We start from the raw sequence: 24,378 nt of genomic DNA on the forward strand, positions 1-24,378 counted from the left end.
GAGTGCGCGGGCTGCCCGGTGTGAGGACCATGCTGTACCTGATCGGTCTGGGGCTGGGGGATGCCAAGGACGTGACAGTGAGGGGCCTGGAGGTGATCAGGAGCTGCTCCCGGGTCTATCTGGAGGCATACACCTCTATACTCACCGTGGGCAAGGAGGCTTTGGTACGGGCTTGTACAGATGATGCGTTTATTTACCAGTCATTGATTGTAGCTCTGCGAGTGTGTGAGCGTCCGTTACACTGCCCTATGAGACAGACCGGCATTGTTGCCCCTAGCAACCAATCACAGTGCAGCTATTCTGTTCATGAAAAAATGAAAGCTGCGCTGTGATTGGCTGCTGTAAATGTAAGAACAAAACTGTTGCCCATGGCGACCAATGAGAGCTCGGCTCTCATTTTACACAAGCAGTCTAATAAACCAAAGCTGTGATTGGTTGCTAGGGGAAACCTAGGCTGGGATAGATGTATGGAAACTGTTGCCCCTAGCAACCAATCACAGCACAACTTTCATTAGTTATTTAAAAGCAGGCCTGTGATTAGTTGTAAGGGGGAAAAAACTGTTACCCATGGTGACCAATCACAGAACAGCTTTTATTTCAGACAAGCAGAATAAGAAATGGAAGCTGTGCTGTCGTTGGTTGTTAGGGGCAATGAGGGCTGGGGCAGATAGAAAAACAGGGAAAATGTTGACTCCCAACAACCAATCACAGCACAGCTTTCAATTCTTCGTGCATAGGAAAGCTGTCCTGTGATTGGCTGCCATAGGCAGTACAACTCCCATCATGGCCATGATAAGTGTTGTAGCATCACAGGTTCAGGAGTTTGCCCTGGGTCAGGGATAGGGGACCTTCGACCCCCCCCCCAGCTGTTGCAAAACTACAATTCCCATCATGCCTAGACAGCCTTCGGCTGTCCAGGCATGATGGGAATTGTAGTTTTGCAACAGCTGGAGGGTGGAAGGTCCCCCATCTCAGCACTAGCGTAAAGGACAAGCCTAAGGGTGTCAGGGCATGGTGGGAGTTGTAGTTGGAAAACACTGAAGCTAAAAGAATGAGACTAACAGATAGGAGACCATATACAGTGTACACGTCTGGAGTGCTGCAGGTTCAGGAACACAAAACAAAGTTTGTAATTTTGCATTGCAACATTGTATGTAATCATTGGCGATTTGGCTGCGTTCCTGCGTGCGACACGTTGCTGCATGTGACACTTCCTCCTACAAAAATCCGAACCGGATGGATTTTTGGTTGCATGTGGTTTCATATGCTGTAATGTAAGTCGGGGGCAATTTGCTTGCGACCTGTGTGAGCATCTATATGGGTGCTTGTGCCCATTGTTAAAGAAGTCAGGCAAAAATTTTTATTAAAGTTTTATATTGCCCCTCAAAAGTTATACAAATCCCCAAAATACACTTATTACGGGAAATCCTTATAAAGTGCCTTTTACCGGCACTTACTACTTCATCAAGGCTTCACTTCCTGGATAACATGGCGATGTCACTTCCTGGATAACATGGTGATGTCACTTCCTGGATAACATGGCGATGTCACTTCCTGGATAACATGGCGATGTCACGCCCCGACTCCCAGAGCTGTATGGGCTGTGGCTTCTGAAGAGGATGATGGCAGGGGGACACTGAGGGACACAGGGCACTGGAGGGACACTGAGCATCCCTCTGCCATCATCCTCTCCAGCATCCATAGTCCGCACAGCTCTGGGGGTCGAGTCGTGACATCACCATGTTGTCCAGGAAGTGACATCACCATGTTGTCCAGGAAGTGACATCACCATGTTGTCTAGGAAGTGACATCACCATGTTGTCCAGGAAGTGAAGCCTTGATACAGTAGTAAGTGCAGGGAAAAAAGCCCTTTATAAGCATTTCCCATAATAAGTCTATATTGGTGATTTGTATAACTTTTGGGAGGCAATATAATACTTTAATAAAAATTTTCGCCGGACTTCTCCTTTAAGTCTCACCCATGTTGGTGCCTCTTCCCTGTTTTGATAGATTACATGGTGACTACCTAAGCTTATACACCTGCCTGACCTGTGAATTTACACATCATTCACATAGGCATAGGAGACACACAGGGTGTTGGGCTATGAAAACAGATTGTATCCTGTTATGGAAAAGCGGGATAAACAGTCCATGAAGAACAAACCATTTTAGTATATGGCTTCTGTGTTAAACCTTAGTTCACACAGAAATTTCTGCAACTAAGGATCAGGTTTATTCCTCTGAATGGGGGTAATCCAGATCAATAGTAACACATCCGCGGTGTGCGAATTCGCCCTGGGCACTGTCTGTCTGGCTGTTTAGACTCTCAATGGTCATTAGAGCCAGGAGAAGCGCTCTGCTAAGCGCTTCGCTCTCTGGCTGCCTTTTCCGTCTTGCTCCTTGGGACGGTTTCCATTTAAGTCTTTGGAGAGTGCCTCTTGCAGTGAGCCGGGGAGTGAAGTGCTTAGCGGAGTGCTTCTTCTGGCTCTGCTGAACAATGGGGGTCTAAACACTGAGACCCCGAGCTATCAGAGTCCCCTATGACTTATAGTAATCTGTGTAGCATAAGAACATACACTATTAGGGTATAAACCCACACACCGTATACACAGCGTATTTACTGCTGCGATACGCAGCGAATACGCAGCAAAAACGCAACAAATACGCAACAAAAACGCAGCAGATTAGATCTAAATAACTGAACTCAGCATTAAATCTTCACCATCAAACTGCTGCGTATTTGCTGCGTATTTGTTGCGTATCTGCTGTGTATACGGTGTGTGGGTTTGTACCCTTAATGGTAACAAGAAGAATCTGCATTATGTGCGCAGGAGGAATTTTATGGGCGGGAGTTGATCCTCGCTGACCGGGAGACAGTGGAACAAGAAGCCGATGAAATCCTCCGAGATGCTGCGGTCAGTGACGTCGCCTTCTTGGTGGTCGGTGATCCATTTGGGTAAGAGAGAGAACATTTAAAGTGGAGCACTGAAATGTATCTCAGAATGCCATACACAAACAACCCACAGGCAAACACTGATCCCAGAGAGAGTAAGCGGAGCGACGGTGTGCATGTGGGTCATTGCATTCTAACAGAAGACTGGGGTCCCTGGTGTCAGGATTGTAGGGGCCCCAGCAGTCAGACCCCCCTACCCCCAAGTCCTCTAATTATCCTCTATCCCAGGGGTTTCAAACTGGTGGCCCTCCAGCTGCTGCACAACTACAATTCCCTTCCTGTGAATAGCGGGATAACTTTGTTCAATGGGAAAAGCTCTTTAAAGTGACTGTACCACCAGGCCCAGGCTGAAGCACTGGAGGCGGGCCGACCCACCCTTAGTGGGAAGAAACCCCAGCCCCTCCATGACGTGACTCCATTAGAATCAATGGAACCCTATCATAGAGGTGCGGGGGTTTTCTCCCACTAAGGGTGGGTCGGCCCGTCTCCAGTGCTTCAGCCTGGGCCTGGTGGTACAGTCACTTTAAATGGGGTAGTTCAGCAAAAAAAAAAACAATTGTTTTAAATCAACTTGTGCCAGAGATTTGTAATTTACTTTTTTAAAAAGAAAAAAAACCTCCAGTCTTCCAGTACTTATCAGCTGCTGTATGTCCTGTGGGAAGTGGTGTAGTCTTTCCATTCTGGAGAGCTGGAGAGCAGCTGATAAGTACTGGAAGACTGGGAAAAAAAATTAATAGAAGCAAATTACAAGTCTCTAGCACTAACTGGGACCAGTTGATTTCAAAGAATTTTTTCTTGATTATATATGATTATATGGGGTGTTATCCAGGATTAGAAAAACATAGCTAATTTCTTCCAAAAACAGCGCCACTCTTGTTCACAGTTTATGTGCGGTATTGCAGCTCAGTTCCATTAAAGAGAACGGAGCCAAGCTGTAACACCGCAAAGCTAGGGTTATCTAATCCTGGCTAACCCCTTTAAGTACGAGGACCTTGCCTCTCTCTCTTGTAATCTTTCTTTCTTTGGGGGGAGGGAGTGGGAGAATGTTCTGGTTTTGCTGGATAATTCATCCCATTTATAAACGGCTTCTAATTGACAGATGTGTCCGACCCCCATTGCTGTAGGTCACCGTCATCATATGAGCAGTAAATGCTGTGTAATACTCCAGCGCTCCTGCCTATAACCTGTGCCCCACAGATATCATTATTTATAGCCAGACGGGTTCATCTCAGAATCTGCTGCGTCTGCTTATAGAACAGCATCCCAAGCTGCGTGGCGTCACCTCATTCCCCCTCCTGAGACACCCGGGGGAATATTACTGCCTCATTACCCACACATCTATAAAGCCGGCCGCCTGTCTTCCCTCCTCTCCGCTGTTTCTATGGGACGTTCTCCACAATCCTTATAATTCACAAGGAATCCCTCGACTATGCGCTCACAATATGCTTAGTGAGTTTGCGTTGTTTGGCTATGTTCACACAATACATGAACAATGGCCGTTGTAGCGAGTGTCAAACAAAGGCCGTTGTTGCACTGAAAATTGCGTTGAAATCATTGCACAGCATCATTGATTTCAATTATTTCCACGGCTGTTGTTCAATACACTGTGCGAGCAACGGCCGTCGGTTGCATTGACTTTAGGGCAACACATTTCTCTATGGCTAGAACAGCCATTGTTTTGATTGAAAATAGCGGCCGTTCTCGACATAAAGAATATGTTGCGTGAACATATTGCATGTAGCATATAGCCTTTGCATGTAAACAAACCTGAACGTGTGTGTACTGATACATCAGCTTGGGCTCTGTTCACACAACATGTTATTCATTCACATACGTACAGTATAGCAATCCCTGTCCACGAATATTTCTAATAGACATCTTCAGGAAAGAGCACCAAGTAAATCTCTGTTCACATCATAGGGTTAGAGCAGTATTTAGTATATACATCAGGTATTATCCATAGCATGACCCTGCTCTCTTCGGCATCATCTGTGGTAATAATGTACAGGTAGAAGCCAAATACAACCAAAGGCTTAAAAAAGAAGTCCAGCTAAATTTTTTATTAAAGTATTGTATTGCCCCCGGAAAGTTACCCAGGAAGTGACCTCCCCGTGTTACCCAGGAAGTGACCTCCCCGTGTTACCCAGGAAGTGACCTCCCCGTGTTACCCAGGAAGTGACCTCCCCGTGTTACCCAGGAAGTGACCTCCCCGTGTTACCCAGGAAGTGACCTCCCCGTGTTACCCAGGAAGTGACCTCCCCGTGTTACCCAGGAAGTGACCTCCCCGTGTTACCCAGGAAGTGACCTCCCCGTGTTACCCAGGAAGTGACCTCCCCGTGTTACCCAGGAAGTGAAGCCTTGATGCAGTAGGAAGTGCAGGGAAAAAAGCACTTCATGCGCATTTACCATAATAAGTGTATATTGGTGAATTGTATAACTTTTGGGGGGCAATACAATACTTTAATAAACATTTTCGCTGGACTTCTCCTTTAATGCACAAGTGCTCGGAGCTGGAGTCCATCCCCGCATTAGTGCTTATTGTTTTCTGAATCCGGCACATTGGACCACAGGGCTCCCTGCAGATTACCTCTGCGCTATAGCGGGCCTGCAATTTATCCCAGTAATTTGTATTTGGACATTGAATGATCGCAGTCCCATAATGAATTGCGATGTTATATAGGATGCCTGTTATCTGACCGTACAGGGTATACAGATCCCTGACCTGCACAGAGTAAGGAGATGGCTTCTGTAGATACTATGGCCGTCCCAGCGGTGTGTGCTCCGAGATGGATGATACACAGTGGCCGTGATCCCGTCAGCAGGGACAATCATCCGTCTTAATAAAAACCCTTTGTAGGATTCATCATTCCTGCAATTCTATTCTTTTTTTTTTTTTTTTTTTTCCCCTTTAGTAACATTTCTGGTTTGGTTTGTATTTTTGATAGATGTTACCATTACAGTACATATGGGAATAGGGATTGGGCTGTCACTGGAGAACAGGTGGCCGGCTGACCTTTAGAGGTATCCGGAGGGGTCAATGGGCACCACACTGGGGAAGGAGACCAGGCGGCATCAAAACCATCGCCTGAAAGGGATCCTAATCCGGAGATCAGGATGATGAGGAGAGTTAGTGATGGGTCTCATAGGGACGGTCAGCAGGGTTTATACATGCAGCTCAGTGCAAACATACATCCATTTTTTTTTTTTTTTTAATCTTTTTTTTTCTGGCGATATTTACTCCTGCAAAAACACGAGCCGTGCTGCATATAAAAAGACAGAGAGTAAAGCCAGTGGGTGCAGAGAAATGGGATTTTATTGGTATATAATATGATGTATGTGTGTGTGTGTGTGTGTGTGTGTGTGTGTATATGGTTATGTTCACACAACGTTTTTTCAGCTCCGTTTCAAATGACGTCCGTTATTTTGAGTCTAAAATTTTAGACTCAAAATAACGGACGTTTTTTTTTAGCAGCCTGCCTCCCCTTAGTGCAATGACTGATGTTTGCATATTATTTTAGTTTGGCGTTACTAATAGCCCTTTGGGTGTGTCTTAATTTAAAAGTCCATTGAATTTAATAGTAAAAATGGAGAAAGAACGGTTACAAAAGAAGAACTGTGTGTAAACAACTAATAAAAAACTTCCGCTGTTTGACGTCCGCGGCAAAAACGTCCATTTTTCAATGTATAGTGTGCATTGGACCTCCGTCTTCCCATTGACTCCAATGCATTGCCATTGCAGTCAGTTAAATTGCAACAAAAACGGATGTTTTTTTAAATAGCGAAATCGGACGTTTTTTCCTCCATTTTTGACGTTGTGTGAACATAGCCTTTATGTGTATATTTATATAATAATATCTCCTATAAGATTACATTGAAAATCTAATGTAAAACTACAGTTTTCAATGTACACTTCCCTATTACAGATCCATATGGCACAATGAAACATAGATTCTGTAGAGCGGGGATGGGGAACCTTGCACAACAGCATGATGGAAATTGTAGTTTTGCCACAGCTGGAGGGCGGAAGGTTCCCCATCCCTGCTATGGAGCCATCCATAATAATCCTAGTATGCACTCATTGTTTTGGGTTGGTTCGGATTCGGTGGAAAGTTCTGCACCGATCCAAAAAGTAGGTCTCCAGCTCTTCTCTTTCCTCTCCTGAACGATCTTCTAAGCTGCTTTATATTCTGACCATAAATCGGAACAGAAGATTTGAGAACTAAGAAAAATGTTTAATACAGACCTATGTGTTGTATAATAAAGTGTACACGGTTTTGCGCATTCGCTATATATATATATATATATATATATATATATATATATATATATATATATATATATATATGCAAAACAGGGGTCCGTGGAGCCTCAGTTACGCGTCTCAAAACACGGGAATAGCCAGATATCACTCTCTCCAGAGAAGGAAGCCCATTGCCAAGGGGTGCCTCCTAGTGGGGAGAGCACCAAACCACCCTGATACGTAGTCCCTCAGGTCCTCACTCTGTTGCGAGCTTTGGGACCTAAATAGGGAAACACCAGGGTGGTTTTTCGCTGTTCTCCTTGAGCTCAGTAATTGTTGTGTTTTGTGTGTGTGTGTGTATATATATATATATATATATATATATATATATATATATATATATATATATATATATTTATTTAGATGTTGTACATTGATTGGGTATTTCTCTGCAGAGCTACAACACACAGCGACCTGGTCCTGCGAGCTGCCAAGGCGGGAATCCAGCATCAAGTCATTCACAATGCATCCATACTGAGCGCCGTTGGCTGCTGTGGCCTTCAGGTAAATGCGTAATGTTACCTCAGAATGTAGTCACGTGTAATGTTATATGTAAGCCACCAGTTTTACATCGGAAGATGGACCTTCCACCACCAGTCAGGGGCCGCAATGCTGGTTCTTCCATCTCCGCAGTATTAGTAGCAGAGGTGTGAGGTACAACAGCTTTGCCCTCTTTGCCTTGAATAGCTCATCACTGCAGTAACTTGTCCTGGCATCACCTACTATGATTACAGTGCAAGTTACTACAGCCATGTGCTATTCAAGTGAAAGCTGCAGTCTCTTTAAAGTGTCACTGTCGTTTTAAATTTTTTTTTTTTTTTTTTTTTTTGCATGAATCAATAGTACAGGCGATTTTAAGAAACTTTGTAATTGTTTTTTTAGTCGAAAAATGCATTTTTATCATGAAAAAGCAGTTTGAAGCTCTCCCCCCTGTCTTCATGTTTTTCTATGGAGAGGGGAGGGGTGGAGGGAGATGAGGCACCAAAACCGGAAAACAAAGAGTTAATTTACAGCTACATCACCGGGCTATCTCCTCTGAAGTCAGCACTGACCTCTCTGACCTCTGAATACCGGTTTTCACACAGCTCCCACTGTGTAGTCCTTTGTTCTTTTGGAGGGGACCTGGGGAAAGGCTTTTTGAATGCAGATAATGGCATATTTGCCTAATAAACCCAATTACAAAGTTTCTTAAAACCACCTGTACTATTGATTTCTGCAAAAAAAAAAAAAAAACGACAGTGACACTTTAAAGGGCACCTGTTAGGCCCCCTTCACACTTCCGGAAAAACCATCCGGATTTCCTATCAGGAAATCCGGACGGATTTCCGGACCCATAGACTCTAATTGGTCCCGGACACCCTTCCGGATTTTTCCGGAAGGGTGTCCGTTCCGGAAAATAGATCCGGAAAAAATAGGACATGTCCTATTTTTGTCCGGAATTCCGGCCCGGACGCCCCCATAGAAGTCTATGGGAGCGCCGGAATCACGGGCACTTTCCTGATGTACATCAGGAAAGTGTCCGTGATTCCGGATGACTGAGAGCCCGCCGTAAGACCCCCCCCTCCCCACCACCGCCCGATCACCAAGCCGCGATGACCCCCGCCCCCCCGACCGTACATCAGCCGCCGCCGCCCGACCCCAACCCCCGACCCCCAGCACGGACATCGGGACAGGGCTGCCAGCCGCCCGATCATCCCGCCGCACCGTCTCGGCAACTCATCGGCTCCGCCATCGTCCGCCTCTGTCTCCGGCCATCAGCGCCACCGTCCCTCCTCCGGAACGGAGCAGCGCCAGGGATCACCAATTCCTGCCCCCCGGACCTTCAGCGCCGATTTTCCCCCCCGACCGGAGCAGCGCCGCCGCCGCCGATCTCTACATCAGGCCCGGACAGGTGAGATGGCCATCATGACTCCCATCATAACCTGGCAGCAGGTCATGATGGGAGTTGTACTTCTGCAGCCTGTGGCCATGCAGGTTGCAGAAGTACAACTCCCATCATGCCCTGCAACCTGGGTGGCCACAGACTACAGAAGTACAATTCCCATCATGACCTGTCAGACGGGCATGATGGGAGTTGTAGTTCTGCAAGCTGTGACCATCCAGTTTGCATCTCCCATCATGTCCTATTTTTTTCTTCTCATCAGGAAATCCTGAAGGTTTTTCCTGATGGTTTCCTGAAGGTAAAAACGGATTACTGTCAGGAAATCCTGATACTTTCCTGATGACATTTGAGGTTTCCTGATCAGGATTTCCTGACAGTAAAAACTGACACGGACGTGTGAATGGGGCCTTATGCTTTCTGACACAATCTGCATGCAGTTGCTCCTGCTGCTGGAAGTTTAGCTAACTATGGGTAACGCCACCCGGGATCTGTTCCGTGCACAAGCCCTTTTGGATCAGAATGGGGCTTGTGCACAGAACAGATCCTGCCTGGTGTTACCTGAACTTCCAGCAGCAGGATCAAATGCACGCAGGTTGTGACACAAAACATAATGACAGGTGCCCTTAAAGAAGTTCTCTGGCCTTTTTTATTTTCTTTCAAATCAACTGATGTAAGAAAGTTATACAGATTTGTAAATTACTTCTATTTAAAACGCTCAAGCCTTCCAGTACTTATCAGCTGCTTTATGTCCTGTAGGAAGTGGTGTATTCTTTCCAGTCTGACACAGTGCTCTGCCCAGAGCAGAAGAGGTTCTCTATGGGGATTTGCTGCTGCTCTGGACATTTCCTGACATGGACAGAGGACAGACTGGAAAGAATACACCACTTCCTGTAGGACATACAGCAGCTGCTAGGTACTGGAAACTTAATTTTTTTTAAATAGAAGTAAATTACAAATCTATATAACTTACTGTCACCAGTTGATTTGAAAGGGGGAAAAAAATCGGTGGAGTACCCCTTTAAAGCCACTGGTTGTTCTTGCAGGAAATGCAGCAGGATATTCTGCACAGTGTTTTCTAACCCCGGTGAAGTTATAATATCACTTGTTTTTATTGCTCCCTCCTTGTGTTCTTGTCCATGCGAATACTAATCATCATGGGCAGAGAAATACGCTGGATGATTTGTATCTGCGGCGGCAGTAAATCATTCTAATGTATAGGCACAATAGGTTTCACACTTTACAGATTTGCTGTAATTTTCAGTGGGTTGGAGGACAAAAAAGAAGCGGCAAACAAATAACCATAAATTAGGCGCCCAGTATAAGCGGCGATGGCAAGAAGCTGTGCTAAAGCCGCAGCTCAGGACTAAGAAAAGAGCAACGGGATAGAAGCGGTGAGCATCTGGTATCAGCCCCCAGAGCTGCAGGCTACATGCTATTAGCTTACATGCAAGTGTCCCCTGGAATGGAAATGTGTTTCCTGTTGATAGAGAGAGTATAGATACTTACTTCCAGCCGCTGGCTCAGAAACAGACACAAACCATGAGGGAGAGAGATCAGAAAGTCCCTTCAATATGTCAGCCGATTCCAGGTCAGGTTCAGGGCACGGTTTATGTAAGTAGGAGATACTTCTGATAAGTGTAGGTTTTAAAGGGGGATTCCGGATAACAGTCCAGTCCATTAGAGCATTCAGTGGGGGACAATAGGACATCACAGGGGAGACTGAGGGAGTGAGGTGGGTGAGAATGTGTTTTTTTTTTTTTTTTTTTAGTGCGTCTCCAGCTACATTTAAAAAAAAAAAAATAATCTTATCCAGAATACCTTTTTAAAGGGGTACTCTGTTTTTAAAGAAGTAGTTCAGGAAAAATTTTGTATTGCCCGCCAAAATTTATACAAATCCCCAATTTACACTTATTGTGGGAAATGCTTATAAAGAGCTTTTTTTCCCTGCACTTACTACTGCATAAAGGCTTCACTTCCTGGATAACATGGTGATGTCACGACCCGACTCCCAGAGCTGTGCGGGCTGTGGCTGCTGGAGAGGATAATGGCAGGGGGACACTGAGGGACACAGGGCACTGGAGGGACACTGAGCATCCCCCTGCCATCATCCTCTCCAGCAGCCACAGCCCGCACAGCTCTGGGAGTCGGGTCGTGACATCACCATATTATCCAGGAAGTGACATCACCATATTATCCAGGAAGTGACATCACCATGTTATCCAGGAAGTGAAGCCTTGATGCAGTAGTAAGTGAAGGGAAAAAAGTACTTTATAAGAATTTCCTGTAATAAGTGTATATTGGTGATTTGTATAACTTTTGGTGGGCAATACAATACTTTAATAAAAAATGTTTGCTGTACTTCTCCTTTAAATCAACTGTCAGAAAGTTATAAAGATTGGTAATTTACTTCTATTAAAAAAAACAAACTCCAGTCTTCTAATACTTTTCAGCTGCTGTGTGCTACAGAATGGAGTTTGGAGTTTGGAGCTCCCGGCAGCATCACTCGTGCTCTGAAACTATTTAAACTTTCACGCTACTGTACTGACACAGTGTATCAGTACAGTGAGGCAAAGATTTAAACAGCTGTTAAATAATTGAAAACTTGTTTTTTAGTTCAACTGGTGCCAGAAAGATTTGTAAACCAATTTATAATTTACTTCTGTTTAAAAATCTCTTCTAGTACTTATCAGCTGCTGTATGTCCTGCAGGAAGTGGTGTATTCTTCCCAGTCTGACACAGTGCTCTCTGCTGCCACCTCTGTCCATGTCGGGAACTGTCCAGAGCAGGAGAGGTTTTTTATGGGGATTTGCTACTGCTCTGGACAGTTCCTGACATGGAGAGAGGTGGCAGCAGAGAGCACTGTGTCAGACTGGAGAGAATACACCTGTTCCTGCAGGACATACAGCAGCTGTTAAGTACTGGAAGACTGGAGATTTTTAAACAGAAGTAAATTTATAAATCAGTTTACAAAACTTTCTGGCACCAGTTGAATTGAAAACAAGTTTTCAATTATTTAACGGCTTTTTAAATCTTTGCCTCACTGTACTGATACGCTGTGTCAGTACAGTAGTGTGAAGATTTCACCCATTTCAGAGCACAAGTGAGGATGCTATGAGCTCCAAACTCCATTCTGTACCCATATGGGGAGATTTATCAGACATGGTGTACATCGAAACTGGCTCAGCTGCCCCTAGCAACCAATCAGATTCCACCTTTCATTTTCCAAAGAGTCTGTGAGGAATGAAAGATGGAACCTGATTGGTTGCTAGGGGCAACTGAGCCAGTTTCACTTTACACCATGTTTGATAAATCTCCCCCCTTGTCCGTATTAACGGACTGTGAACGGAATGTATGAATGCCCACATGCAAACAACATTACAGGCTGCTTGGCAATAACCACAGTCCCGGTGTTATATGGGAACATACTTGTCACATACTCATGCAGCCCTTTGTTGGTCTCTACTCCCAAGAGATTAATGGGACACTCGACCCCCCTGCAGCAGCCGCAAGCTATAAGCATCTCACTCCATAGACTAATGCTACGTTTACACGGAGCGAAAATTCTCCCAATCTATTTTGAAGCAACGATTTGGTTTTCATAACAATCAGCGTTTAGACGAATAAATCGTTAGAAAAATCGTTATTGCGATCATTTTAAGATCGCTTAAGTCCATCTCACACATAGGGTGAATCGTTGAAAGACTGTTTAGACGAAGCGATATGCGAATTTTTTGCCACGACAATTTGAGAACATGTTGAAAGATCAAAATGAACGATTTCTCGCTCATTCCTTGATCGTTCACTGTGTTTACACGAGCCGATTATCGCTGAAATGCGATCGCGAACGATAATAGTTCCGTGTAAACGCACCATTAGGGTGATAGCCAACGATTCCTGCCCCTCTTGTGACTGCACCCTCTCTCTCCCGGTACTTCTCTCTACGGTGCGGTCTCTCTCGCCCCTGTCTCTTGTTCGGCGGTGACACGCTTCCCCCTGGTGCCCCAGGCAGGAAGCAGCTGTCCTCCATGTCGCTGGCCGGCTCTACGCAGTCATTGTTGTGGCTCAGTATCCAATAGTTTGTTTACAGCCTATAAAATATATTGTATAGTCCTAAAAATACAGAGAGGCAGGCTTCAGTGGTGGCGCGGCTGTCACTCTAAGGTTAAGCTGGCCATATGTCCGTACAGAGGTCACCACAGGAACGCCTGGAGCTTCTGCCACCAACTCAAAGGCTTCTCTGTTCCTGAGCTGACGGCCACCGATACAGACACTGGAGTCACCGAACATATAAGATCCCCGGCTACCAAGCTCAGAAACGTCTTCTTCTAGCCTTTACATTACATCTGCCACCCTAATAAATGGCAGGAGGTGACCATCGCATCAAATAAACAGCCCACCCGCCACAGCGTGAAGACAACAATATAAACAACGGTCTAATAACCAATCGATCGTCCGTCCATCTGTCGCCCCGCTCAGGTTACAGGTCTATGAGAAGCGGTGATGCCCATAAGAACAGTCATCACCATCATTTATTAGTAGCGACTGCCTAATATCAATCATTATAATGTCTCCCTGGTAACAGAGTACGGCCATTCCCTGCCGCTACCTCCACCATTGCTCTCTGTCATTACACCTGACATTACAGCGTATTGTCTATAGAGAGTCCTCTGTTGTTGAGTCATGTGACTGACCCCGGCCTCTGAGCCCTCCTGTTTGCAGCCATAGTATAATGCTGTGTATGTTACCAGGGGAGGGCATTACATAGGCCGGGGTATGTTAGTCCTGTGTAAGTCGAGTTATAGAAGCCCATTAACCTCCAGAGAGTCTGCTCCATGGGTACAAAGATACAGAGGGACAATGTTTTTGAGGAGCTGATGGTCAGTACCGTATAGAAGTGATATCACTAGAGGGCAGGGTACAGTTACTATGACCCCTGAGGACCTGCTGTATACATTATCTGCTAGGAAATTATAATACCTGTATATATTGCATCATTATACATCTATCCAATGCTGTGAGGACACGGGTACATGGTACATCCCTGTACTGTGACATCACTGTGTGTATTATCCCTGTACTGTGACATCACTGTGTGTATTATCCCTGTGCTGTGACATCACTGTGTGTATTATCCCCCCTGTGCTGTGACATCACTGTGTGTATTATCCCCCCCTGTGCTGTGACATCACTGTGTGTATTATCCCCCCTGTGCTGTGACATCACTGTGTGTATTATCCCCCCTGTGCTGTGACATCACTGTGTGTATTATCCCCCCTGTGCTGTGACATCACTGTGTGTATTATCCCCCCTGTGCTGTGACATCACTGTGTGTATTATCCCCCCTGTGCTGTGACATCACTGTGTGTATTATCCCCCCTGTGCTGTGACATCACTGTGTGTAGTATCCCGTGACGTCGCTGCGTGCGCTATCCCTGCACCGTGACGTCGCTGTGGGCACAAGGAAACCAAAATTATCATGAAGTTTTCCCTGATGTGAAGTTGCGGCAGTGAGTGTCATGTCTTTCCCTGGTTACCTGTCTCTCTCCTGTTAAGCTCCCAGCGTCACCCTCTCTAATCTGTCCTGTGTTGCAGCTCTATAACTTCGGGGAGACCGTCTCCATTGTCTTCTGGACCGACACATGGAAACCAGAAAGCTTCTATGACAAAATCCGGAGGAACCGGCTGAGTGGGATGCACACTCTCTGCTTATTAGGTAATACCAATACACATCATTTTGGGGTTGATCTTTCCTCTTTAGTTTCCTAGAAGCCGGCTGTGCACTTTGGTGGTTTCAAATAAAAATGTCTCTAGGTCTTGGACACCACATTGAGCGCTCCCAGTTCTCTGCTGACAAGGGGCAAGCACCCCCAAACAGCTGTAGATGGGTGTCTCTTCTGAGCTGATATTAGCTTGTCATGTATTAAAGGGGAACCATCAGCAGGTTAGACAAATCTAACCTGCTGATATGTTCCTATTGCACAGGAGACGCCGAGGAGGAGGGTATGCCTCTGACCTTCCTTCTTTTGGGCCGTCCTGGTGAAGTTATTAATTTGCTTCATGGCCTGGTAAGACCCTTAAGAGCACTGGGTGTAGTGTTAGGGGCGCTATGGGGGTGGGCAGTGCTCCTAATTGTGCACCAGTGCTCCTAACAGTCCAGACCATGGCGCAAACTACTAACTGCACCAGAACGGCCCAAAGGATGAAGGTCAGAGACATACCCTCCTCCTCGGCCTCTCCTGTGCAATTGGGACAAATCAGCAGGTTATGTCAGGCATGACTTGCAGGGTAGGTGCCTATAGGTGGCACTAGACAGGCAGTTTTCTTTCTTCTGTAGTGGTGCTAATTTGCATACATTTTCCCAGAGAGCATTGCGTGTAGATCTTCATACAGGACCCCTTTAATTTCTCTCTGAACTCTCACTAACTCACATAAGAAATCTGGTCTCTTTGCATTGGACAGAAGCCACAATGATGGTCCATGTGAATGAGACCCTAAGCAGCTTAGTGACACTCATACTGAGAATAATCAGGCCAGTCACTACAAGAGTGGAGCAGGAAGTGAGAGTACCAGCCGTATATATTTGTTTTACATGAAACTTTCACAGTTCTCTTGCCCTTGAGGCGTGGTGGCGGAGTACTATAACATGGTGGCAGGGTACTATAATATGGTGGCGTAGTACTATCACATGGTGGCATAGTACCCCGCCACCATATTATAATACTCCAATATGTGCTGTCCCTCCTGTTCTGACACACTCGCCTATGTCCCATTATGGGACTAAAATACGGAGGCGAAGCCAATGTGGAGTCTACTGTATTGCATGCTTCCTTCACACACTGTTTGCTATTAGATTTCTGTTTTGCTGCAGATATAAAGGTGAAGGAGCAATCCATAGAGAACCTCATGAAGTAAGTGCACTTATTTATACCGCAGTAACCTTCATACACTGACTGGAGCCCACTTAAACAGTGCCGTTGTGCCTTTAAATCCTACTTAGGTTCGTTCTGACCCCTACTGGACACTGTGTGAACAGCGTACTGTAACTTTCATTATCATGAATGTGTAGTCCACTGTTCTTCAACTTGTGGGCTTATGGCTGTTGCAGAACTACAGCTCCCAGCATGCCCTGACAGCTGAAGGCTATGTTCATGGTTGTGTAGACCAGTGTTCTGCACCCTTTGGCTCTACAAGCGTTGCAAAACTACAGCTCCCAGCATGCCCTGACAGCTGAAGGTTCTATTCTTGACTATGTAGACTAAGGGGGACATTTATTAAATGTCCCCGCATCTCCGGCGCTTCGGAGATTTATCTAGAGGCGGACTGCCTCTACATAAATCCCGTGCGCGTCGGTACGCACAGCCGAAAACCTATGCCACCTGAAAGGTGGAGTAAGTTTTCGGCGTATCTTTTAGTTGAAAAAATGATAAATCGCGGGGAGTCCATGCTCCCCGTTCTGCCCCCCGGCGTACCCGGCGTAAAGTGCCGATATGCGTATATTTTCAAATCGGCCATTTGCGCATAAAATCATTTGCATATCGGCACTTTACGCCGAAATTAAACAGTATGCCGGATGATACATGTCCCCCTATGTGTTTCCTGTTCTTTGGATAGCTGAGGCTCCGAGTAAGGTAACACTTTAGACAGTCACTACTTGTAAATGGGCCCCTCCACTATAAACTGATGACTAAGTGAAGAATCCCTTTAAGACAGAACAATTTGACAACCAGTATAATGGCAGCTCTGCAGTTGGCATACATGGCCCTTGAGATGAGCCGACCTAGCGTCACAATGCACGTATATACTGCCTGTAGCCGTATACAGGGGTTCTCCCCACAATGGATTATAGTATTGCAGTGGGATCTATCACTATGTACAATTAATATATACCTATCTCAGGACGTACAGTGTGATCGCTATTTCATGCAATAACTTTGCAGAAGGCGGCTTCCGGACTGTTCTTGTCTTGCAGGGGGAAGAAGATCTTCGAGCCTCCACGTTACATGACTGTGAATCAGGCGGCGGAGCAGCTCCTGCAGATTGTACAGAACAGGAGGGAGCTGGGAGAGGAGCTGGGTGAGTATGACGCACCTACACAAGAGCTGACATTGGAGTTTCTGTAAACTGTAGATTTAATATCTTCAAATAACTCGTAAGAATTGCATCAAGGCCCAGTCTTTTCACGTTGGATCTGCTATCATCCCAAAGGTGCCCATATATCTTTAATGAGTTGTTCAGCCTTTCCCCCTGACTCCCCATGTACATATACACTTAGTACAGCTGAGTGTGCATGCGTTCTCAATGGCCAGACATGTCTGGTGGCATCTCATCTTCCTTGAAAACAAACATGGTGATGTCACTTCCTGGATAACATGATGTTACTTCCTGGATAACATGGTGATGTCACTTCCTGGATAACATGGTGATGTCACTTCCTGGATAACATGGTGATGTCACTTCCTGGATAACATGATGATGTCACGACCCGACTCCCAGAGCTGTGCGGGCTGTGGCTGCTGGAGAGGATGATGGCAGAGGGATGCTCAGTGCCCCTCCAGTGCCCTGTGTCCCTCAGTGTCCCCCTGCCATCATCCTCTCCAGCAGCCACAGCCCGCACAGCTCTGGGAGTCGGGTCGCGACATCATCATGTTATCCAGGAAGTGACATCACCATGTTATCCAGGAAGTGACATCACCATGTTATCCAGGAAGTGACATCATCATGTTATCCAGGAAGTGACATCATCATGTTATCCAGGAAGTGAAGCCTTGATGCAGTAGTAAGTGCAGTAAAAAAAAAAGCACTTTAAAAGCATTTCCCATAATAAGTGTATATTGGTGATTTGTATAACTTTTGGGGGGCAATACAATACTTTAATAAAAAATTTTGCCAGACTTCTCCTTTAAGAAATATCTAAATATGTTCACTGTAGAACATGTCATTTATAGATTTGACCAAAGCAAAAAAAAGGTAATAAATGTTAATGGTAATAGAGACCTAATTTAAGAGACTTAAGAGAAACAGATTGCTGAACTCAGGGAGATCAGCCAAACGACAACACTACCGGCTGCTAGTGAAAGCGCTCAATGCAGTGAAGTCCTAGGTGCATTGCCCCCTGGGAAACATGAACATGCAAAAGAGGAGTCCGTGGAGCCTCATTGAAGAGTCTCAAAACACAGGACTAGCCAGATATCCCTCCGGGAAGGACCCAGCCAAGGGGCAGCTCCTGTTAGGAAACCACCAATTCCACCATATTAAGTGGCCCTATAAGTCAATGTAATGACAAGGGATAAACCAAGGCTAAGTAGCCATCCACATACAGCTGTTTCAGGGTGTTGCCCCTCATCAGTGTGGAGCAGGAATCTGGCTAGGTGGGAGCAATGCCTAGTAGAGCTATAAGAGAAACAGATTGCTGAACTCCGGCTACTACCGGCTTCTAGTGAAAGCGCTCAATGCAGTGAAGTCCTAGGTGCTAATTTAAGTCCTAATTTAAGAGACTGGATAGCAAAAAGTAGTAATATGTCTGGAGTCTCACTAAAGAAAGGGGAAATATTTTTAAAGTTATATTGCCCACTCCCCTTGCTTTCCATATCATGAGTTCTCAGCACCCTTCTTAAGGATATATATTGGACATTTCATATATTACCGTATAAAGGATTTCTTGGTGGTCTCTCCCCTCAAAATTGCATGTTATTGTTTTTGGGCGGGGCTTAATGGCCATCCTGCCCCATATTTCCGCCTACCTCCATGGCTTCATCTGTGCTTAATCCCCACCCCCTCTGCGGTGCTGAGAACTCCTTATATGGAAAGTGGTGACAATATCACTTTAACTGTAACAAATACCGACTGTGTATTCTATTACAGTCCAACACATTTCCTCACCACTGTAATTCCTGTTGTTTCTCACCGGGGGCAGAGCCAAGAGTCATTTATAAAAGCTTTGATTTTGATCACAGAGCTCTTGGTCATCAGCATCTCTTCACTGTCTGAGTCCCTAGCAAACAATTAGAGATCGTGATCGTGTTCGTCCAAACCGAACATTACAGGAACTGCACTGATACAGCTAAATGATTGCAGGTGTTTAGCTGCGTAAGTGCGGTTCACAAAGTTCGCTCATCTATACTTACCTGTCTGCACTCCCATGATCTCCTCCTTTTTCAGTCTCTGGTGTCCCCTGCAACCGCCTCCAGCCCACTCATCTCTAGAAAGGATAGAATTGTGCACTTGAATGCAGATCATCCATATGCCAAGGGAGAAATGGTAGTGTCGTGCTAAGCCGTCCCTCATATTAAAGTTTTATTTAAATTCATCCAATTGGACGAATCTGTAGCAAATTATTTCCGACTTGTTTGGGGAAACAGCATATATCCGGTATGAATGTGGCCGTTGTGTTTGCTCCTTACTCAATGAATTACAGCTAGTTGACATATCAAATAAGTTTTTGCTATGGATATGCGGAGTGATATAAACTTATAAGGTTAAAGTGATTCTTCTGTGCTACAAAAACATGGCCGCTTTCTTCCAGAGACAGCACCACTCTTGTCTCCAGTTCAGGTGTGATTTGCAGTTAGGTTCCATTCACTTTAATGGAACAAAGTTGCAAAACCTGCGCCCGAACCAGAGACAAGAGTGGTGCTGTCTCTGGAACAAAGTAGCACTGCATAACCCCTTTAACCTAATAAGTTTACATCACTCAGCATATCCATAGCAAGAGCTGTTACATATTTGATACAACAATATCAATAAGCATACAAGAAAAATAAAGCATACTCCCCTTCCCTGATCCCATGCAGCTGCTGTCCCCACTTCCTCTGATATGTCAACCCTACAAAAAAAATGCCCAGGCGGTCAGTGGCTGGCAATATGAACATTATTCTAATGAGTTAAAGCGTAAATGTCATTTAAATGTCACTTTTCAGAAATTAACAAGTATCAATAGTACAAGGGATTTTATAGGTTTTTATAAAGCAAAAGAGTTTCCTTGTTTACTCAAAAAGCTGTTTTACTACACACGCACACACACACACACCCTCCTTCAGAAGAAGCAGAATTTCTGTGTCCATTATGGTCTATGGAGGAAGATGAGGGAGCACAGAGATTAGAAAAGGCAGCCCTGAGAAAACACATCACCATGCAATCTTCTCTCACCAAGCTCCCAGATAAACATTGACTTTCTGACTTGTGAATCCAGTGTTTTATGTGCCCAGACAGTCTCCAAACTGTACAGCTGCTTTTCTGCTCTCCCTGCTCACTCATCCCCCTCAGCCCCTCCCCCCTCCACAGGTTATAATGGACTCAGCAGACCCGTCTGCACTTTGCTCCTCCGTAATGTAGACTGCTTTGCCTGATAATGCACAGATAAGAAGTGAGGGGCTGGGAAACAGCTATTTGAGTACAGAGAGTTTTTCCCGCCTAATAAAACCTATTACAGAGTTACTTATAATAATATATAATATAATTGATTTCTGCAATAAAAAATAAAATATATGTAAATGACAGCTACACTTGAAACATTTGAAACAACCTTTGTTCTATAGCTGAGCATTTATTTCAGTATTCCTCTTGGCTTTATTTTCTTGCCCTGGATCCTCCCAGCACAGAGGAGGTTACACATCCCTGACCCCGTCTTATTGCTGCATTATTTTACATTACACTCACATCCTTTTGGCGTGCGAATGCAACATCCTGCGCCACACCCGGGTCCTTAAGACAGACGGCACAGGATGGGCTTCCTCCAATCTGAGATTAGCCGGCAAAAATCTGCCATTCACCGACACCTCTCTATCACCCAGAGGAACTGACATGTCTGCCCTGGCCGTCTCAGCCTGGAAGGATGTCCTCCAGGATTATGGGAGAAGTGTCAAGCACCATCTCTTCTATTGCCTGCAGATACATCAGTCACAGACCTCTTTAGTGCTGTGACGTCCCATCGCATGGGTGTGGGCTGACCCCCCTGTCATTAGGGGGAGGAGGAGGATGAGCGGCCTTAGGACGGAATCCTTCTATTCTGCAACTTATTCAGTGCATTATTATCTGCTGCCTTGTCTCATTGCACAGATATTGCTATTTGGATACAGGTGATTTGCATGGGTCCCCAGGGGCCGCAATAAGGGAAGTGAAAATTTATATCGACTTTCATTGGGAAAGCCAAAAGTCTCAGTACCCCCTTTTATTTCAGTAACTAAAGGTAAAATGACAGATCTGATACCCCAGCAAGTAATGTTCAGGTTCAGTATCGTTCTCCAAACACTGACACTGGGCATTTGACTTCCCACAGCTGCAGAAGTTGGATGCAGTCCTAGGGAATCCTGGAAAACATGGATACAGCCATAGGCTGTATCCATATTTTCCAGGGCTCCCTGGGGTTGCATCTAACTTCTGCAGCTGCCGGAAGTCAAATATCAAGCGTTTGGGTTCGGAGAACATTACTGAACCCGAACAGTTTGGCTTCTCTGCTCAACAATAGTGAGGGGGATTGTTTTAGGCTATTTCTGGTACATGGTCACCATCTTGAAAGTTGAGGGTAATTTTTTTCCAATGGTCAGGTGGTCATGTCGGAAAGGACCAGAATTGTCTCCGGAATCAATCACTGCAATCATATTTGCAATATCTCTTAAGGTTCAAAAGTTATCAACACAGAAAGTCAAAAACGTCAAATAGCTGTGCATCACGGGGAACGTTTTCAGTTATTGTTGATAACTTTTGAACCACAAGAAAGGTTGCAAATCTGATCACAACAATCTATGTATGAGACAGTTTTGGTCTGATAGACTATATTGACCACCTGCCCATTGGAAAAACTTTATCCAAAATGGCGCCCATGTTCTAGACATAGCCTAAAACAGGGCTGGGGAACCTTTCGGCTCTCCAGCTGTTGCAAAAATACAATTCCCATCAAGGCTGGACAGCTAAAGCTTTGGCTGTCTATGTATGTTAGGAATTGTAGTTATGCAAAAGCTGCAGGACCAAGGTTTCCCCATCACTGGCCTATAAGATAGGCCCCCCTCAACCATTGTTGGGTCTGTTTACATTTGACTCAACAAAACAAGGAAAGCCGCCCAGGTGGTATGAAACCACAGATCCGAGTACATGCTTGTTTCTTGATGTCCATGAAACATTTACAATGTGTAACTACTTAAAGTGAATCTGTCACTATGAAAATGCTACCTGAGCTTTCAGCATCATGTTATAGAGCAGAAGGAGCTGAGCAGATTGATATATATCTTTATGGGAAAACATTCAGTATAACTTGTAAGTTATTGATTGAAATCTCTGATGTTTCCATGCTAAGGAGTCCAGTCCATTGAGTGACCCCGCCCACTGGACTCCTTAACACAGAATGAGCAGGAATTTCAATCAATATGTTACAAGCTATACTGAATCCTTCCCCACAAAGTTATATATCAATCTGCTCAGTTCTTCCTGCTCTATAATATGAGGGCGATCCTTTAAGGAAAATATTTAGCATTTCTTTTGATTAGTAAATAAAACTATAGGAGAAACATTCCCTTTACATGAACCTGTTACTAAATAAGTCACAAGATGCGTGTGTAAAATATATATATATATATATATATATATCTCATGTACAGTATATGCTAACCTTAACCCTTCCTCATCCCCAGCCCTGACCGAGAACACAATCTGCGTGGGATTGGCCCGGGTCGGGGCGGCTGACCAGCACATAGCTTCGGGTACTCTGCAGCAGCTCAGCACTGTAGACTTTGGGGGTCCTCTTCATTCCCTGGTGATCAGCGGCTGCATGCACCCCCTAGAACTGGATATGCTCAGACTGTTTGCCGTAGAGCCCTCGAGCTTCGATCAAATCAATGTGGAGGACAGCTCGACATATCTGTCATCATAGACGACCTGCACCGCTCACTGCAGAGACAACCACCCAGTGCTGTGTGCGTGTCCCATTGTGTTACTGTGCCACTCTCACTAGTGATCTAGCCGTATACTAGGGATGCACCAATAGAGAAAAACCAAATCTGAGAACTGAAGAGGAAGTAGGGGGCAATATAGACTGAATCACACTCCCGTATATGCTGCATGGTTACTCCTCCTGCGGACCAAGCTCCCTGAGCAGCTGGTTTATTATAATACAGCATTTTGGTGCATCCATATTATATGCTCAAGCACTTTACTATAACCCGTCCCACCATGTCCGTGCTTCACTGCCCCCCCCCCCCCCCCCCACTGGTATTTATTTGGAAACACAGGGATTTTCCAGGAAAGTGTGTCCTTACGCTGAAAATTAATAAAGCGATGACATTTTAAATAGTATCCGTCTGGTGTTTCTCATTTCCTTCCTTATATCAGTGCAGATCACTCACACCTGTCATTTGTTTGTAACAGTTCTTAGATACAACTAATTTATAAAGAGGCCTGCTATTCTTAAAGGGGTAGTGCGGTGTAAAACATTTTTTCACTTAACACACATTACAAAGTTATACAATGTGTGTTATTTAAGGGAATGGTCCCCTTCCCCATGTTTCCACCCCCCGATACAATATAGTCACGGAATCACTGTCGATCCTGGCCGCCATCTTGGGATGATCACGTCATCTTCAGGAGGGCGGCTCCCCTCCAGTGCTTCAACAGCTGCTCAACTGCCATTGGCTGAGCATAACAGAAGCCCCAGACGTCTTCTGTTATGCTCAGCCAATGGGGGCTGAGCAGCTGAAGGGGGGCCGGCATGAGGAAGGGCTAGAGCAGTCAGGCCGGCCTTCTGAAGATGACATGATCGTCCGAAGATGGTGGCCGGACGATCGGAAGGGAAACTATCGGCAGGTTAGACAAATCTAACCTACTGATATGTCCCTACTGCAGAGGAGAGGCTGAGGAGGAAGCTGCCATTCCGGTGCTCCTAACAGTCTCACCGGACCCCGGAAAGACATATCTTCCTCCTTGGCGTCTCCTCTTCAGTAGGGACATATCAGCAGGTTCTGTTTGTCTGACCTGCTGATAGTTGCCCTTTAAAGAAGCACTTCAGGTGTCATGTACACTCACAATCACAAGTCCTATAACTCTATTTGTTTCATTACTGTAACTGGGTCTTGTGATCACCAGCCTGACCCACAGAAAATGACAGTGTTTAGTGTGTCAGAGGAAACGGTCAGTTATGGCTCAGCTGACTTCCCGTGAAGAACAAGATGACATCATCACCTATCAGATCCCCTCCCAACTACAGATCTGTATGCTGCTGCTATGTCTGTACACAAACTGGATCTACAAGAGAACACA

General features: G+C 45.3%; 2 protein-coding genes across 2 annotated transcripts in view; one reads left to right on the forward strand and one right to left on the reverse strand.

The window, feature by feature from the left end:
* Positions 1 to 300, reverse strand: part of LOC138789028 (glyoxal reductase-like) — a 93,994-nt gene extending 93,694 nt beyond the window's left edge. Inside the window, exon 1 of the mRNA XM_069967537.1 lies at positions 146 to 300. The gene's annotated coding sequence lies outside the window, so the exon portion shown is untranslated. The remainder of the gene's footprint in view (positions 1 to 145) is intronic.
* Positions 6 to 23,204, forward strand: DPH5 (diphthamide biosynthesis 5). Its single transcript, XM_069967539.1, has 7 exons — positions 6 to 164; positions 2,832 to 2,956; positions 7,649 to 7,757; positions 14,728 to 14,848; positions 16,004 to 16,043; positions 17,105 to 17,208; positions 22,758 to 23,204. The coding sequence occupies exons 1-7, from the start codon at positions 30 to 32 to the stop codon at positions 22,994 to 22,996; spliced, it is 873 nt and encodes a 290-aa protein (XP_069823640.1). The 5' UTR covers positions 6 to 29; the 3' UTR covers positions 22,997 to 23,204.
* The last annotated feature ends 1,174 nt before the right edge of the window (positions 23,205 to 24,378 follow it).

This window comes from Dendropsophus ebraccatus, chromosome 4, assembly GCF_027789765.1.
Source record: "Dendropsophus ebraccatus isolate aDenEbr1 chromosome 4, aDenEbr1.pat, whole genome shotgun sequence".
Classification (NCBI taxonomy): domain Eukaryota; kingdom Metazoa; phylum Chordata; class Amphibia; order Anura; family Hylidae; genus Dendropsophus; species Dendropsophus ebraccatus.